The sequence below is a fragment of the Schistocerca nitens genome, chromosome 5 (genome assembly GCF_023898315.1).
Source record: "Schistocerca nitens isolate TAMUIC-IGC-003100 chromosome 5, iqSchNite1.1, whole genome shotgun sequence".
NCBI classification, from domain to species: domain Eukaryota; kingdom Metazoa; phylum Arthropoda; class Insecta; order Orthoptera; family Acrididae; genus Schistocerca; species Schistocerca nitens.
Window position 1 is genome coordinate 357097155 of NC_064618.1, and position 18755 is coordinate 357115909.

The following is an 18755-nucleotide window of genomic DNA, read 5'->3' on the forward strand; positions in this document are numbered from 1 at the left end:
GCCACTACTGCAGTGGATGTCGGCTACCTACGGATTGCGGCTTGGAGGAACCCTGATAGCAACGCCACCATGTTGAATAATGCTCTTCATTCAACCACAGGACGTCGTGTTACGACTCAAACTGTGCGCAGTAGGCTCCATGATGCGCAACTTCACTTGCGACGTCGATGGCGAGGTCCATCTTTGCACCCACGACCGACACCATGCAGTGCGGTACAGATGGGCCCAACAACATGCCAAATGGACCGCTCCGGATTGGCATCACGTTCTCTTCACCGATGAATGTCGCATATGCCTTCAACCAGACAATCGTCTGAGAAGTCTTTGGGGGCAACCTGGTGAGACTGAACCCTTAGACAAACTGTCCAACGAGTGCAGCAAGGTGGAGGTTCCCTGCTGTTTTCGGGTGGCATCATGTGAGGCCGACGTACGCCGTTGGTGGTCATGGAAGTCACTGTAAAGGCTGTACGATAAGTGAAAGCTATCCTTCGACAGATAGTGCAACCATATCGGTAGCATAATGGCGATTCATTCGTCTTCATAGACGACAATTCGCGCCCCCATCGTGCACATCTAGTGAATGACTTCCTTCAAGATAACGACATCGCTCGACTAGAGTGACCAGCATGTTCTCCAGACATGAACCCTATCGAACATGCCTGAGCTAGACTGAAAAGGGCTGTTTATGGACGACGTGACCCACCAACCACTCTGAGGGGTCTACGCCGAATCGCCGTTGAGGAGTGGGACAATTTGGACCGACAGTTCCTTGATGAATTTGTGGACAGTATGCCATGACGAATACAGGCATGTATCAATCCAAGAGGGCGTGCTACTGGATATTAGAGGTACCGGTGTGTACAGCAATCTGGACCACCATCTCTGAAGGCCTCGCTGTATGGTGGTACAATGTGCAATGTGTTGTTTCCATGGGTAATAAAAAGGGCGGAAATGATGTTTATGTTGAACTCTCGGAACCGAGGTGATACAAAATGTTTTTGATGTGTGTATTTTATTATTTATTTGAATGTTGAGGTTGCCGTACACGACGGCAAATTTGACACAGTGCACTACACCGAAATTATCGGTGATAAAGTTCGAAATTGGTAAACGCCTATATTAAATCGCAACTTGTAAGCGTAAAATAATATCGCAGCCTGCTGTTCATATCGATATCTACTGTTCGTATCAACATCGTACGAAGAAAGTTACTGGTAGGTAAATATTATTTAAACAGATTGTCGATTGATTAGCAGCCCGCATCTCTTGGTCGTGCGGTAGCGTTCTCGCTTCCCACGCCCGGGTTCCCGGGTTCGATTCCCGGCGGGGTCAGGGATTTTCTCTGCCTCGTGATGGCTGGGTGTTGTGTGCTGTCCTTAGGTTAGTTAGGTTTAAGTAGTTCTAAGTTCTAGGGGACTTATGACCACAGCAGTTGAGTCCCATAGTGCTCAGAGCCATTCGATTGATTAGCATCTAGACTCCTTCTCTATTGTGGCCAAGGATAACAGTAGAAGAACAATCACCATAGCCGAAGTTTGGAATTATTTAAAATTGGAAATTATTGTCAGGAAGAAGGCTCCAATGTATGGATATGATTATTCCGCTGTAATGTACCTCTCACCTGGAAGTCTGATTTTAGTGCAAAGAAGGATCCTGTCAATATTTTTTCAAACATGTGTAGGGAGATGCTCAATAAATGACCAAATTATTTCTTAATCTACATCGGTGTCTCCAAAAGAACTTTAAACGTCTTTGTACGATGCCGCTTTTACTGTCAATAATTAGAAGAGTGCAGAAAGTATCAGATCCCGGAAGCAACTCAGTTTTTATTTTCGAATCAATCACTGTCCTTGATGCTCTAAATTACGCTATATACATAGTTCCAAACAAAATTTTCATATGAAGGTGGTATCTGCAAAGATATCATTGGTGATCTTGCAGCTCTCGAAGCATGAAATTATAATGAAATCCAGACCTTTAGCTGCTTACAGGCGTTGACAAATATCAACGGTCATCGATTCTATATCTGTTTTAAATTCAATGTCAACAAGAAACCCAAGAGCATCTTTGAATAATTATACCACCTATATAATACAAGTGTGCTTTAAATGTAAGGGAAAAGGATAAGGGAAAAGGAACAACGGAGCTGAGGTGGGTAAAACAACACTGCGGAATCAGAAACAATGAAAAAGTGGATGAACTTGCAAAGCAAGCAATAACAACAGAAATACGTTTACATATAAAATTACCATATACGGAACTTTACAACATTATCAAATACAACGTTAGTTCCGTTTGGCAAGAAGACTGGCACTCAAAAAGGCAATTAAATGGCAGTCGCTGTGCGGGGGTTCAAGACAAGATTCCAGCGGAAACTTGGTTCCACAAAACCAAGTACAGCAGAAGAAGCCTCTCCAGTTTAATTAGCATGAGATTAAACCATGGGAATTTTCCATGCCATTTGTACCACCTCGGTCTTCGTGAAACACCCGACTGTGAGTGCTGAAACGAAGCAGCTACTGATGTGAACCACCTATTTGCTTCCCTCCTATAAGCAATAAAATAATACAATTTAAAAAAAATGTTTATTTTATTTAACTGTACACTAATGTAGACATAAATATACAAAAAAATAAATATACATGGCCTAATTAAAGTACAAAAAAATGTTGACTCTACTCAACTTTGGGACTGTAAGGAGTCTTACGTCACGAGCTTGCCCACGTTACCGCAGTGGTTACACCGGTTCCTGTCAGACCACCGAAGTTAATCGCCGTCGGGCTGGCCACATGGATGGGTGACCCTCCGTCCTGCTGAGCGCTTTTGGCAAGTGAGCGCACTCAGCCCTTGTGAGGCAAACTGAGGAGCTACTTGATTGAGAAGTAGCAGCTTCGGTCTAGTAAACTGACGTACTGCGGGGAGACCTGTGTGCTGACCACATTTAGCTTAGTTTAATTTCATTCTCTTGTGAAATGTTTGAAAACAGTTTGAGTGGAGATGTACAATACATTTTGTACATTTGTAAATCTTTGTACTTTTACGTAAGTTACATCTTCTTCTTGCTTTGTTTCCCTCCTCTATTATTATGTGGCCTACATTATCATAACATTTCTTTCGGAAGATAACTTTTGTAGGGACGTTCGTAAGTGCGTTTCCCTGTGTCCTGGAGGGTTTCAGTTTCTCTGTTTCCTTCATTCTCCTCTACAGTACCTTCTGATTTCATTAGGGTCATGCATAAGTATGATCGAAATTCAAGTCGTGACACATTTTCTTCATTTGCAAGATGTATATTTTCCATGAATTGACAATTACACTGTCTATCAAATTGGTGAAGAGAGGCCATTACTATTTATTGCCTCTTATTAGAATTCTGTAATTAGTAACAGCATTATCATATCGGTCAACACCACCCGTATGTCGATTGTACTGAGTTATTATCCTAGGTTGGGGCAGAGAAATACTTTTCTTTTCGACTGTAACTTTTTACATTCGCTAAAGGCTGGATGGTGCCATTGTAGGTAACTACTGTCACAGTGGAACTGTCATTTCACTTTACCATCATGCCTTCAGCTTTATCGTCAAAAAGAAATTCAGACACACCTCATGCTTGAGATAGATTCCAAATGGCACTTTGCAGTACGGTTCTCACGACTAGCGCCAGTGGCAAAAAATCACTTACGTTTTAAAAAACAAAATAAAGAATAAGAAGAAAAGAAATTATCAAAATATATACAATGACGAGATGGATCTTCAGTAGCTAAAAGCAAATTTGTAACCACTTGCTCGTCCAAAGAAAATTCAGACTTTTCACAGCCTGTCGTCTTCCAACCATAAGGAATACACTTGTACAAGAAGCCAGCTGAACTGCATAAATACAACAATTTGAAGCCAAATCTGACAGGTTTTCCTTTGATGAACGTCTTGCATGAATGTCTCCGAAAATAATAGGCCATTTCCTCCTCAATAAACAAGGCAGTTGCGTGTCACAAATATACTCGCAAGTCCACAAGTTACGTAATTATCGTAAATAGCAAAAAAAAAAGCTTGAATTCAAACTTAAGTCTGTAAACAGTAATGTACAATGATAATAGAAGTTTTGGAAGAAGTTAACTGTATAAAATTCATTTAAAAATCGTCACTTGATAAATAGGAAAGAAAATGAAAACTTTCGGAATGAAATACAAAAATTTATCTGGAAGCCTGACAATTCAAAGTGGTCAACATTACGTTCAGTATTGTATTTAAAACGCCTAAACTAGTTATTTAGATGTTCTCTTGATGTTTTAGTGAAGCAATTCGAAATTTGTGGAACTCATTTTATATTTAAAAAAATTGTGAATGAACTGTTGCGTTAGCGCAACTTTGGGACTTAAGGGGTTAAGGTTCCGCCAAGGAAAACCCCTGAAGAACGTGTTACGGGAAATGTAGCTCTCCCTGTGTCCACTAACACACTTTTGGAATCACGAGTAGTTGCCATCTACGACACAGTGACAAGATACCTAAAGAAAAGTAATTTATATATACAGTGCATGTTCACGATAAGAAAGGTAGCTATAATCATTCATAGAAAAAATATAAAATGAGTGAATGAATAAGAATGATTGCAGTGTTTATGATATGTTGACGATGATATTTTAAAGCACAGTCATTTTTATTATATTATTCGTTCAGCAACTGAATTAATACCGATGTTCTGAGTGTGTATTTTATGTCAATGTGTACAAGGAAGGCGGTGTTATAATGAAAAGACCGAAAACCAATAAAGAACCAGTTGTCACAATAATATTAATAATGATAATAACCGCGTTCCACTGGAAACGGGAAAGACTGGCAAGTTGCACAGGTCACACCAATGTTCAAGAAAGGTAGTAGGAGTAATCCACTAAGTTACAGGCCCATATCAATATGCAGCAGGATTTTGAAACACATATTGTGTTCGAACATTATGAACGACCTCGAAGAAAACGGTCTAATGACAGAAAGTCAACACGGATTAGAATACATCGTCCTTGTGATACACAGCTAGCTCTTTACTCACACGGAATGTTGAGTGCTATTGACAAAGGATTTCAAATTGATTCCGTATTTCTAGACTTCCAGAAGTCTTTTGACACTGTCCCACACAAGCGGCTTGTAGTGAAATTGTGTGCTTATGGAATATCGTTTCAGTTATGTAACTGGATTCGAGATTTCCTGTCAGAGAGGTCACAGTTCGTAGTAATTGACGGAAAGTCACAGAGCAAAACAGTAGTGATTTCTGTAGTTCGCGAAGGTAGTGTTATAGGCCCATTGCTGTTCCCTATCTACCGCATATAAACGATTTAGCAGACAATCTGAGCGGCCATCTTAGGTTGTTTGCAGGTGATTCTGTCGTTTATCGACTAGTAAAGTCCTCAGAAGATCAAAACAAATTGGAAAACGATTTAGAAAGGATATCTGTATGGTACGAAAATTGGAAATCGACCATAAATAAAGAAAAGTATGAGACCATCCACATGAGTGCTAAAAGGAATCCATTAAACTTCGGTTACACGATAAATCAGTCAAATCTAAAGGCCGTAAATTCAACTAAATACCTAGGAATTGCAATTACGAACAACTTAAATTGGAAGGAACGCACAGAAAATGTTGTGGGGAAGACTAACCAAAGACTGCGTTTTATTGGAAGGACACTTAGAAAATGTAACATAGCTACTAAGGAGACAGCCTATACTGCACTTGTCCGTCCTCTTTTAGAATAGTGCTGCACGGGTTGGGATCCTTACCAGATAGGATTGACGGAGTAGGCCTACATCGAGAAAGTTTAAAGAGGGGCAGCATGTTTTGTATTATCGCGAAATAGGGGAGAGCGTGTCACTGAAATGAGATAGGATTTGGGATGGACATCATTAAAACAAAGGCGAGACGATAACTCTTGGATGTCGGAGTTCACCCTTAAAAAAGGACTGAGTATCAAGACGTGATATTTACTGGGGGTATTAGCAGCTTGGGTGTCATGCATAGTAAAATCACTTGCAAACACTAGCAAATGTGCTGAAGGACAGCATAATGAAATATTGGTTAGATGTCCTTCGTCTGGAATAATTATATGAATATTATTGACATTCTAATATGAGTGCCGTGGTGTGGAGATTAACAATCACCTGCGCCGAGACGATGTCCGGGAGACGTGAGCCCTTATATATTTGATGGTTACGCATGAAATGTCAGTGCAAAAGAAATTTTCCGCTAAATAAGAATATTCACGAGACGCTGAACGTTCAATTCTCTATGACCTAGTGATGAAGTTTACGTATATGTTGAAAAACTTGATCTAAAGTGGATATCAGTTGTATTCAGAATTCAGTAACCCTTAACATTAGCTTGTGAATGACTTTAAACTCTGAATAGTGCAGACCCATTTAACTACACATATCTGGTCTCAGCAGACGAACAATTTCGCTAGAGCTCTGTGCGAGTGATTTCGTGTTCCTTTTCCCTCAATATTGTAATAAACGCGCAAACGAAGTTGACACTCCTCGGCGGAGCTGCTGATGGGAGCGACTGTAAATGGGAAATGCCTTTACGGTCGCCCCATCGACCATCTCGCCGAGTGTCAACTTTGTGCGTGCAGTAGGTATTAACGAATTACAGGGATGTACGCTATATGTGGAACGGGAGCACCTGGCTGAGCGTGTCGCGATGCAACAGGTACGTGAACATTTTAGCGTTTCTTAGACAAGCACAGAAGCTGAAGCAATGAATTAAAATTTTGTGCCACGGCCGGGCACAAATTTTAATTCATTGCTTCAGCTTCTGTCCTTGTCGAAGAAACATCGAAGGTACAGTTGAGACTCATATGTCTCCAGGAAATTGTAATTCCATGAGATCAATTTTAGTGTTTATTATGGCGCGTATAGTGCACATAGCAATAGATATAACTGCAGGGCCCCTTGAAAACTGTGAATGGAATAGGTAAGGAAAAATAACTAGACGCTGCCTTTTTAAATTAATCATGCCAATCTTCATTTGAAATGATTTTCAGAAACAAACTGGTAATCTTGAGTAAGTCCCAAAAAGATACATACGATTTAATAAGACTACATCTTCTGGAGGAATGGAGAGAGATACATGCGGTGAATTTTTGCACCGAAATTGAAAGTTTATCTTGGTGTTAATTTGAAACTGCCGGTTCAGGCCGTTGCCGGTTAGTCCCAGGTGCATGTAGATGGCTCGTTCGTTCACTTCCCAACGTGCGACGAGTTGAGGTGGGGATAACGATATCAGCAACGGGTTTTTGCGTTCTGTTTCAGCATACTAATTTCAATTACGTACAACGGCGCGGCGAGATTTTCGTAGGGAGTACGACAACGCACCCTGCGATTGTTTCAACGATCGGTCGACTGGAAGGAGCATTCAGATATCTCTCTGCGCCATTGGCCTCGAAGGTCGCCTGATCTCACGGTATGTGATTTTCTTATGCAAGTTTTTAAAAGACTCTGTCTATGTGCCCCCCCCCCCCCACCCTCCTGACTACTGTCGGTGAGATGCAACGCCGACCGGGGTGGCCGAGCGGTTCTAGGCGCTACAGTATGGAACCGCGCGACCGCTACGGTCGCAGGTTCGAATCCTGCGACCGCTACGGTCGCAGGTTCGAATCCTGCCTCGCGCATGGATGTCTGTGATGTCCTAAGGTTAGCTAGGTTTAAGGAGTTCTAAGTTCTAGGGGACTGAGGACCTCAGCAGTTAAGTCCCATAGTGCTCAGAGCCATTTTTTTGAGATGCGACGCCGCATAGCAACATAGTACATGTATTGGGCGCAGACAAGGTACTCACAAAAGTATGGGATGAGTTTGGCTACCATCTAATGTTTGTCGAACTTCCGGTGGAGGGCACATTGAACATTCGTGAAGGGAAATGTAAACTTGACCGTAAACGTAAATGTAAAATGTACCTGAGCCGTGCGTGGCTTGTGTTCCTGTTTCTACTGTACTACCACCTCGTTATGTTAATTTCAATTACTGGTGTCACTGGGTTGCCGCCTTGCCTGCCCGTCAGCGGCAGCAGCGGCGCTTATCGATGTAAGCGCTGGCGTATTATCTTTGCTGACTGCTATTAATTCCCGGCGGTCGAGTGTTCGGCTTAGTTCGGATTTGGCAGTGAGTTGCAACGCGCCAGCAGTGGAGTTCGGACATGGAAGTCGAACAGTGGGGACGCGGCAGGAGTCGGTCGGATTGGAGCGGCTTTGAGGTTCGGATAGCCATCACTCGCCCGACCGACGCTAGCACACATAGTTTCAATAGGGACTGTCTTGATTGATCGTCGGTTGGTCGTCTTATCGGACGACGTGATTGCTCGCCCATAGTTTATGGGTTGGCGATGTGTCACTGTTTTTACCACTGGTCGCGTTCTTCGTCCAAGTGTTTGTGATATTGTGTGTAGCTTGTGATGTCGACTGCCCAGTTATTTTAATGCTGTTTCCGTGCTGATGTGTAGCCATCGGTTGGTTGGATAGATCAGCCAGGAAATCACCGCGCGGAGCAGAGGGCCGGGCCCGCTGGCGGTCTCTCCGCAGTGTCGGAGTGTATGGGAGCTGTTCCGATTGCTACGGGGTTCGTGGCTCACCGACCAAGGGCATCAGAGTTGAGTGGTGATTTAATTACCGAAGCCAGTCTGTTCATATTGTGCCGCTGGTTTTCGTGGTTGGCTGTTGCGGGCATTCCCGTGAGCAACAGCGTGTGTTCGAGCTGGTGAAAGTTTGGCCACCATCCAGTAGAGTTTAACTGTATTTTGGTTATTTGAAGTCCAAGTGCACCAGCGGAATTTTCTGCCTTGTGCCCGTTAGCGTTCTGGTTACCTGTCTGACCGCTGACGTAAAATTCAGGCAGTGTCATTTCCTCACCGTGTTGTCGCTGTCCAACACATGTGTATAGTTCTGACAACTTATGCATACTTAGTTGTGGGAGTGTACGCCTTTTGCGTTATAGCTTTGGAGTTCCTTTTGCACTGGTCGGGTGGAAAGCAAATCGTCTTGTCGTTGGGTCCGTTGACAGTCTCTTGGTTGGATTCCCGGCGGACTGGATATACACTCCTGGAAATTGAAATAAGAACACCGTGAATTCATTGTCCCAGGAAGGGGAAACTTTATTGACACATTTCTGGGGTCAGATACATCACATGATCACACTGACAGAACCACAGGCACATAGACACAGGCAACAGAGCATGCACAATGTCGGCACTAGTACAGTGTATATCCACCTTTCGCAGCAATGCAGGCTGCTATTCTCCCATGGAGACGATCGTAGAGATGCTGGATGTAGTCCTGTGGAACGGCTTGCCATGCCATTTCCACCTGGCGCCTCAGTTGGACCAGCGTTCGTGCTGGACGTGCAGACCGCGTGAGACGACGCTTCATCCAGTCCCAAACATGCTCAATGGGGGACAGATCCGGAGATCTTGCTGGCCAGGGTAGTTGACTTACACCTTCTAGAGCACGTTGGGTGGCACGGGATACATGCGGACGTGCATTGTCCTGTTGGAACAGCAAGTTCCCCTGCCGGTCTAGGAATGGTAGAACGATGGGTTCGATGACGGTTTGGATGTACCGTGCACTATTCAGTGTCCCCTCGACGATCACCAGTGGTGTACGGCCAGTGTAGGAGATCGCTCCCCACACCATGATGCCGGGTGTTGGCCCTGTGTGCCTCGGTCGTATGCAGTCCTGATTATGGCGCTCACCTGCACGGCGCCAAACACGCATACGACCATCACTGGCACCAAGGCAGAAGCGACTCTCATCGCTGAAGACGACACGTCTCCATTCGTCCCTCCATTCACGCCTGTCGCGACACCACTGGAGGCGGGCTGCACGATGTTGGGGCGTGAGCGGAAGACGGCCTAACGATGTGCGGGACCGTAGCCCAGCTTCATGGAGACGGTAGCGAATGGTCCTCGCCGATACCCCAGGAGCAACAGTGTCCCTAATTTGCTGGGAAGTGGCGGTGCGGTCCCCTACGGCACTGCGTAGGATCCTACGGTCTTGGCGTGCATCCGTGCGTCGCTGCGGTCCGGTCCCAGGTCGACGGGCACGTGCACCTTCCGCCGACCACTGGCGACAACATCGATGTACTGTGGAGACCTCACGCCCCACGTGTTGAGCAATTCGGCGGTACGTCCACCCGGCCTCCCGCATGCCCACTATACGCCCTCGCTCAAAGTCCGTCAACTGCATATACGGTTCACGTCCACGCTGTCGCGGCATGCTACCAGTGTTAAAGACTGCGATGGAGCTCCGTATGCCACGGCAAACTGGCTGACACTGACGGCGGCGGTGCACAAATGCTGCGCAGCTAGCGCCATTCGACGGCCAACACCGCGGTTCCTGGTGTGTCCGCTGTGCCGTGCGTGTGATCATTGCTTGTACAGCCCTCTCGCAGTGTCCGGAGCAAGTATGGTGGGTCTGACACACCGGTGTCAATGTGTTCTTTTTTCCATTTCCAGGAGTGTAGTGCGGCCAACCAGCTGTCTCCCCTAAGTAAACGTTAATATTTCAAGGGCAGACCGACCCCCGGTAGCTTCTGAGCGCCGCTGGCCGTATTGCCTTTTCTTATTGGTGTTTCACTGTGTATTTTAATGGCTTATAGCCGATGGTTTGAATTTGTATGCTTTTAGTTGGGTTTTATATAATGGGCCTTCAGCCGCTTTAAAATTGAAAGTTCCTTCTTTGTCAAGTCTTGCACTGCTTGGGACTTCAGCCTCAATTAAAATATTTTTTGGAACAAGCTTTAGGCCGTCTGCCTTTTGAAAATTTATTGTACTTGTGTTTTTCAATAATGGGCCTTCAGCTGGTTTGAAATTTAAATTCCTTACTTGTTAAATCTTAGATTGTTTGAGCCTTCAGCCTGTGTAAAATATTGTTTAAAGATAAAGCTTTTGGTCTCCTGACTATTAAAAGTTGTTTTAGTTGTTTTAAGTCATCGACGATCGGCAGTTTTTAAATTAAAGTTCTTGTCTTGCAAGTATCAGACTGTGTGGGGCCTTCAGCCTAAGTGAAGATAAGGCCTTTTGTCTTGTGTGTGTGTGTGTGTGTGTGTGTGTGTGTGTGTGTGTGTGTGTGTGTTTGTTTTAATTAATTTTACCTGCATTCTTAAATCATGGGCCTTCAGCCGTCTTTAAAATAAACTTGTTTGCTTTTCAAGTGTTAGATTTGTTGGGCCTTCAGCCAAGTTATAGAACTTACTTACGTGAGGCCTTCTGCCTTCTAAATATTCTGTTTTAGTCTGAATTTTAAGTTAATGGCTTTCAGCTGTTTTTAAATTTAAGTGCTTGCGACCTTAAGGCATAACATAGTGTGACCTGTTCAGCCGATAACTAAGTTCAACATTTTTGCTGTATTGTTTGGACAACTAAATAAAGTTCTATGTGTTTGAGTGTAACTGACAGGCCCCTCTTGGCCCCTTTCCACAATTCCAACAACCTGTTCTGCCCTGCGGATTTAAGGAGGGCGTTTCAGTACCAGAAGCTGTCGGTGCAGGCATACTTTAAAATCATATGGAACTTTCAAAAATGAAATATTTGTAGTTACACGCTTAACTCTGAATTGACCTCAAGTTTTTATCTTGATTCATTCATTAGTTCTTGTGAAATCGGATGAACTTTTCGGAATAGCTTGTGTATTAGATAGGCCTAAGAGGGAAAAAAACGAGATTTTTGTCGTAAAGACCGCTTACTCTTGTTCCTTGTTCCTTTGATCAGAACGAGATCGCAATAAAAATGTGCAGCTGTTTCCACTCGCATACGGTACAGGAAATACGTTACTCTGAGCATTTTGAGAGCGTATGTTCCGAGATAAATCGGGAAACCTGTTGCATTCCATGCGGAGATCGCATAGTGAAAATTAAAACGATATACAGGTTGGTAAACTGATCGTGACCGGGCCAAATATCTCACGAAATAAGCGTCAAACGAAAAAACTACAAAGAACGAAACTTGTCTAGCTTGAAGGGGGAAACCAGACGGCGCTATGGTTGGCCCGTTAGATGGTGCTGCCATATGTCAAACGGATATCAGCTGCGTTTTTTTAAGTAGGAACCCCCATTTGTTATTACATATTCGTGTAGTACGTAAAGAAATATTAGTTGGACCACTTTTTTCGCTTTGTGATAGATGGCGCTGTAATAGTCACAAACATATGGCTCACAATTTTAGACGAACAGTTGGTAAGAAGTAGGTTCTTTAAATTAAAATACAGATCGTAGGTACGTTTGAACATTTTATTTCGGTTGTTCTAATGTGATACATGTACCTTTGTGAACTTATCATTTCTGAGAACGCATGCTGTTACACCGTGATTACCTGTAAATGCCACATTAATGCAATAAATGCTCAACATGATGTCCGTCAACCTCAATGCATTTGGCAATACATGTAACGACATTCCTCCCAACAGCGAGTAGTTCCCACATGCATTGACAATGCGCTGATGCATGTTGTCAGCTGTCGTCGGTGGATCACGATAGCAAATATCTTTCAACTTTCCCCACAGTAGCCGGCCGAATGACGAATGACAGCTCCACTCACGAAGCGACTTCAACATAAACTCCCACCACCAACATGTCTGTGTTGGCATCTAATTCTTGACAGTGTAGTTTCCGTATACTGTCTTGTTACAGAAGATGAGTACTGAGAGCCGGCCGATTTGGCCGGTCGGTTCTAGGCGCTTCAGTCTGGAACCGCGCGACCGCAACGGTCGCAGGTTCGAATCCTGCCTCGGGCATGGATGTGTGTGATATCCTTAGGTTAGTTAGGTTTAAGTAGTTCTAAGTTCTAGGGGACTGATGACCTCAGATGTTACGTCCCATAGTGCTCAGAGCCATTTGCACCATTTTCCCCACAGTAAGAAATTCGGGGACGTCAGATCCGGTGAACGTGCGGGCCATGCTATGATTCGACGACCAATCCACCTGTCATGAAATATGCTATTTAATACCGCTTCAACCGCACGCGAGCTATGTGCCGGACATCCATCATGTTGGAAGTACATCGCCATTCTGTCATGCAGTGAAACATGTTGTAGTAACATCGCTAGAACATTACGTAGGAAATCGGCATACATTGCACCATTCAAACTGCCATCGATAAAATGGGGGCCAATTATCCTTCTTCCCATAATGCCGCACCATACATTAACCAGCCAAAGTCGCTGATGTTCCACTTGTCGCATCCATGGTGGATTTTCCGTTGCCCAATAGTGCATATTATGCCGGTTTACGTTATCGCTGTTGGTGAATAGAACGCGTGCAAAAAAATCTGTCATCGTCCCGTAATTTCTCTTGTGCCCAGTGGCAGAACTGTACACGGCGTTCAATGTCGTCGCCATGCAATTCATGGTGCATAGAAATATGGTACGGGTGCAATCGATGTTGATGTAGCATTCTCAACACCGACGTTTTTGAGATTCCCGATTCTCGCGCAATTCGTCTGCTACTGATGTGCAGATTAGCCGCGACAGCAGCTGAAACACCTACTTGGGCATAATAATTTGTTGCAGGTCGTGGTCGACGTTTCACATGTGGCTGAACACTTCCTGTTTCCTTAAATAACGTAACTATCCGGCGAACGGTCCGGACACTTGGATGATGTCGTCCAGGATACCGTGCAGCATACATATCACTCGCCCGTTGGGTATTTTGACCACAATAGCCATACATAAATACGGTATCGACATTTCCCGCAATTGGTAAACGGTCCATTTTAACACGGGAAATGCATCACGAAGCAAATACCGTCCGCACTGGAGGAACGTTTCATGATACCACGTACTTATAAGTTTGTGACTATTACAGCGCCATCTGTCCCAAAGCGAAAAAAGTGGTCCAACTAAAACATTCATATTTCTTTACGTACTACATGAATATGTAATAAAAATGGGAGTTCGTATTAAAGAAAACGCAGTTTATATCCGTTTGACCTATGGCAGCGCCATCTAGCGGGCCAACCATAGCGCCATCTGGTTTCCCCCTTCAAGCTAGACGAGTTTCGTTCTTTGTAGTTTTTTCGTTTGATGCTTACTTCCTGAGATATTTGGCCCGGTCACTACCAATGGACCACCCTGTATATATGAAGATAGTATCTGTTCTTTCGGACATATCCGAAAGAACAGATATCGTCTTCATGTGTATATAAATCGTTAAGGGTCAATGGCCATTTGACCATCTTCTTCAGTGCGGATGCACAAACAGTGCCCGAACTCTTACGGGAATCGGCAGCAAGGCCGCGAGTAATGTGTGTAATGGGCAGGGGCACTATGTATATAGTGCGGGACAATAAGTTGCGAATGTGGGTCTCACGGGAGGCGTACCAGAAGTAAGTCGCTATGTCCCCGGTGGCTCCAGATGAATAGAGCGTCGTCCATGTAAGCAGGAAATCCCGGGTTCGAGACCCAGTCGGGGCACACTTTTGCAACTGTCCCCGTTGACTTATATCAACGCCTGTATGCAGCTAGGTATATTAATTTTATTGTAAAGTTAGAACGGTTATGAACATTACGAAGTTGTAGCGACAGTCGATCCTTTCACACGTCGTCCGTGGTTGGAATAGGACAGGGTAAAATGATATGGGTGCGTTATGGATCATCTGTCACACAACGTACGGTGGCTAATAAAAAACAGGCTTGAAGGTAATGTAGAAATTGTGGCTATTAGATTACCAGGATTCGTTACGGCAAGGTGAGGCGGGTACCTAGAATTCTAACGAGCATCACGTGTTGAAATCTCGCGCTTATGCCCTGTTGAGACCAGCTCCTGCGAATTCTCTACTTGTATGGCACGACGTCAGGCAGGCGAAAGGGAGTGGGTATGGAGCTGCGGTGCCTTTCCTCGCCGGCCGGGACGCAGCAAAAACGGCGCGCGGGTTACACGGCGCCGTCCTCGGATGCCTGCGCGCGCCGGGGGCTGCAACCCGCCGCTGCGACAATTTCGCAAATACGGCGCCCACGCCGTGGGAGGGGCAGCCTGCCAGAGTGGGGCGCCGCCACGTGACGCCTGGGCGCGCGATATAAGCGGCGGCTTCGCTTCCGCCGGAACATAACACTGTGACGCGACGACATGAAGGAAATACCGGCTTCGGGCAGCGCGCGAGACGACGTCGACGCCGGCGCCGCAGTCGCCCCGCTGCAAGCGTGCAACGGCAGCGCGGCCGCCGCTGCCGACGGTGGCGCCGCCAAAGGTCAGTAGCGCAAGCTCGGCCGTCGACGGCACCCCACCACTCTCTTGCCGACTGTCATCGCTGCTTCTGTTACAACATGGCTCACATTTGACATAGCATTTTCCGTGTAATAGTGACTCCTCAAAGATTTCGGAAGATTTTTGAGCCGCTACCAGACCGATATTCTGAATGTTTTGGGTTAAAGAGCAGTGCGAAAACCTGGTTACTGTATATGGGTATTATGCCCGCTTCGCTGCTGTGTAATCGGTACACTGTAGTTTTGTGTGTGTGTGTGTGTGTGTGTGTGTGTGTGTGTGTGTAGTTCAGTTATATGTAGCAATGTAGACATACTATGTTCCATGAAACGATGAGCTGAATGCTTTTATACAGTCAAGCAGTGACAGAAGCTCGTAGAAGCGCCACTCTCGGATAACACACATCAGCTGTTCAAAGTTAACTGGTTAATTTGATAATGTACATGAAACCAACTATTATCAATTACTCTCAGATGTATAATGAAGATATTCAGGACAGGGTCAGCATCGGTCGTAAACCTGTCTTATTTATTGCTGAGTAAAAGTAGAGGGCATTGGCTATCTGGTATGACGCATTGTTAACACTTGTAAAGATTTTCTGAATTTGTGTGCCTCCAGACAAAATTGTATTTTATTGTACTTATTCTTTGAATTTCCTGTATTTTTATGTACAGTTCTTTTCAGCTTACATCCTTTGACATTTGGGCAATAAATGGAGGACGTTGGACTAATGCTTGTGCGCGCCTGAATTAGGTTGGAATATTTATCAGGCTACGTGGCTACTTATAACGGTATGCAATGTTGTGGAATTGTAATTGTGTACGACTGTGACATAGCGTTTGATCAGCGTGCTGTTTCTATGTCTGATTCTTGTATTTATAGCACTGATGATAGCTACACTTTCAGCTGAAATCTAGATCTCCAATGAAATAAAAAAGACAGATGACATTACAACCGATGTTGAACTTCTTTTGTCCTGGGCACAATAATTCCCATGGAATCGAACATGGTAATGAAAATATTCCGTATAACAGTAAATATAACACGACAAAGCGGGGTGGCATTTACCCCATACAAAGAAACAAACTGATGTGTGTCATTTTGTCAGCATTTACTCTTAATGAGATGGATGTAAATATATGCCTCGTCTAAATAAACTCTAGTATTTTGTAGTACAATCCTTCATTTTTTTGCGTAAAAATCGAGTGTAAACCACTGCCTTTGTATCTATGTTTGGGAAACCACTTAATCACTCGTTTTATTTAGCTCATTTTATAACGGAATCCCACGGATGGAATAATTTTTGCTGTAATTTTTCTGAAAAATTGGAAATTTAATTTTGTGCGAGAAAAGCACATTCTTCTCACACGTAAACATCCAGGTGTCAGACAGTCAAATCGGTACCAAACATTGTACATAGATAGAATATCAACCAAAACACAGATATAGTTTGTGCTATGTGCTCTCGATCAGGTGAGCGTGCGTAAGCGGTAAGTAATAAGTACCACATGACCTACGGAGCAAAGGTAAAGCGTAACTGTGAGCGTCTGTCATATCGAGCTCCCGTAGGGAAGTCGATAGTGCGTTAGTTCGTCGTACCAAGGCTCCTGGTTTGACCGCTGGGTAATGCCAGTTTCTGTACTGTACGACTGCTACGGTCGCAGGTTCGAATCCTACCTCGGGCATGGCTGTGTGTGATGTCCTTAGGTTAGTTAGGTTTAAGTAGTTCTAAGTTCTAGGGGACTGATGACCACAGCAGTTGAGTCCCATAGTGCTCAGAGCCATTTGAACCATTTGTACTGTAGTACGTGTGAAACTGTTGTGTGGGACTTGTTCCTGACATGCAAAACGACTATTAGGAATGTATAGATCTATGGCGTTACTGCCATCTAGCAGTCAATTATTATTCTTATTACTATTAGTGCTATTGTTATTACTATTATTATTAATACTTCCGCACATGTGATGCAATTGTTTCTTTATTCTTCTGTTCCGATTGTTTGTGTTTATTCTGAGGAGCTACAAATGTACTCTACGAGTTTGTTACTTTGAAATAAAGGAAGCTAAGCCGGACTGCTAGTAGAACATTGCTATAAACTAAACTCTGAATAGACTTTCATATATCAGAAATATGCGTCCCATATAACAGTTTCACATTTACTACAATACAAAATCTGGGAACACCAGAGATTGAACGCAGGATTCTTGGTACGACTAACTTACACTATACCAACTTCTCCACGGGAACTCTACAAGACGGACTCTCAAAGTTATGCTTTTCCTGTGCTCCGTAAGTCATGTGCTACCTATTACCGTTTACGCACTTTCTTCTGGATGACAGTACATAGCACAAGATATATCGGAGTTTCGGTAGATACTCTATCGATATACAACGTTCGACACCGATTTGACTGTCTGACATCTGGAGGCTTGAGAGTCAGTATGCGCATTTACGCATGTCCTCGTGGAATACTTTGCTTATTTATCACTCTTCTCGGTACAACAGTACTCCTTTTTTCACTTGCACGCCTTCGACTTAATTCTGAATTGCACAGTCTGTCATCTTATCCGTCGGAAATGACACCCTTTTTTCTTGCTAATCGTCAAAAAAGCTGTAGGACGGCAATGACAAGACATGATGCGTGTCCATGCACATATGTTCCGCTTTCACTTTCCTCCCTTAAATTGTGCATTACTTTGAACTGAAACGTGCTGTACCCAGAAACATGAACGAGTTAGCTCGAGTGCGGCCGGAACAGTTTGTGTTACCGAATAATAACCCAGAGCACTATTAAAGTTGATGCTGCAAATACTCAACCCACCTACACTTTTTTTTCCACATTCGAAGGCGTCACAGTCGAAAGCGGATTGAAACTAGGTCTTAGTATTCTCAAATGTTGTTTTGGATCTGTTTTCCAGACTGCGACCTGTTACTAATTACTTAAAGTCACGATGTGTTCAGCATAGTACTCGAGTATGTTTTGCGTGCTCTGTTGTGTGTACTTTCCTCATCAAGTACATGGTATGTTATAGACACTTGACACCGGTTGTATGTTTTATCTTTGGGTTAACCTGGTTTCTGTTTCCGACTGAGTGTTGCCCTGAAAGACAATAAATGTTATCTACTTAACGATAGCAATATATTACTTTTCATTGTTTATACTGACATACAATGTGTCTGCTGGAAAAAGATTCTAAACACAATGTCAATGTACTTGTTTCAGGCAAAACAATGGAGAATTTAATCACAGAATGCGTATATATAATAAAAAAACAGATACCTGCACCTAAAATTTCAGTGTAGCTCTAATAGGGCAGCTGGTAAGAGATTCCTAATAAGAGATAATATAAGATAAAATGTCAGGAACAATAGCTGAAGAAAAGAAAAAACGAACATTAAAATAAGAGAAAAGCTATAAAACTACAGTACACTTCTAACGAATGTCACGAATGTTTTCCTGAGCAACACAATCGTTATAACGAAACAGGAGGAATAGCAATTAAGATCATTAAATTTCTAGAGTAGAGCAACAT

General features: G+C 43.8%; 1 protein-coding gene across 1 annotated transcript in view; it reads left to right on the top strand.

The window, feature by feature from the left end:
- Positions 1-15083: 15083 nt before the first annotated feature.
- LOC126259897 (GTP cyclohydrolase 1) overlaps positions 15084-18755 on the top strand; it is a 519264-nt gene continuing 515592 nt past the window's right edge. The window contains exon 1 of the mRNA XM_049956978.1: positions 15084-15207. Coding sequence (XP_049812935.1) covers positions 15087-15207 — 121 coding nt within the window. The 5' untranslated portion in view covers positions 15084-15086. The remainder of the gene's footprint in view (positions 15208-18755) is intronic.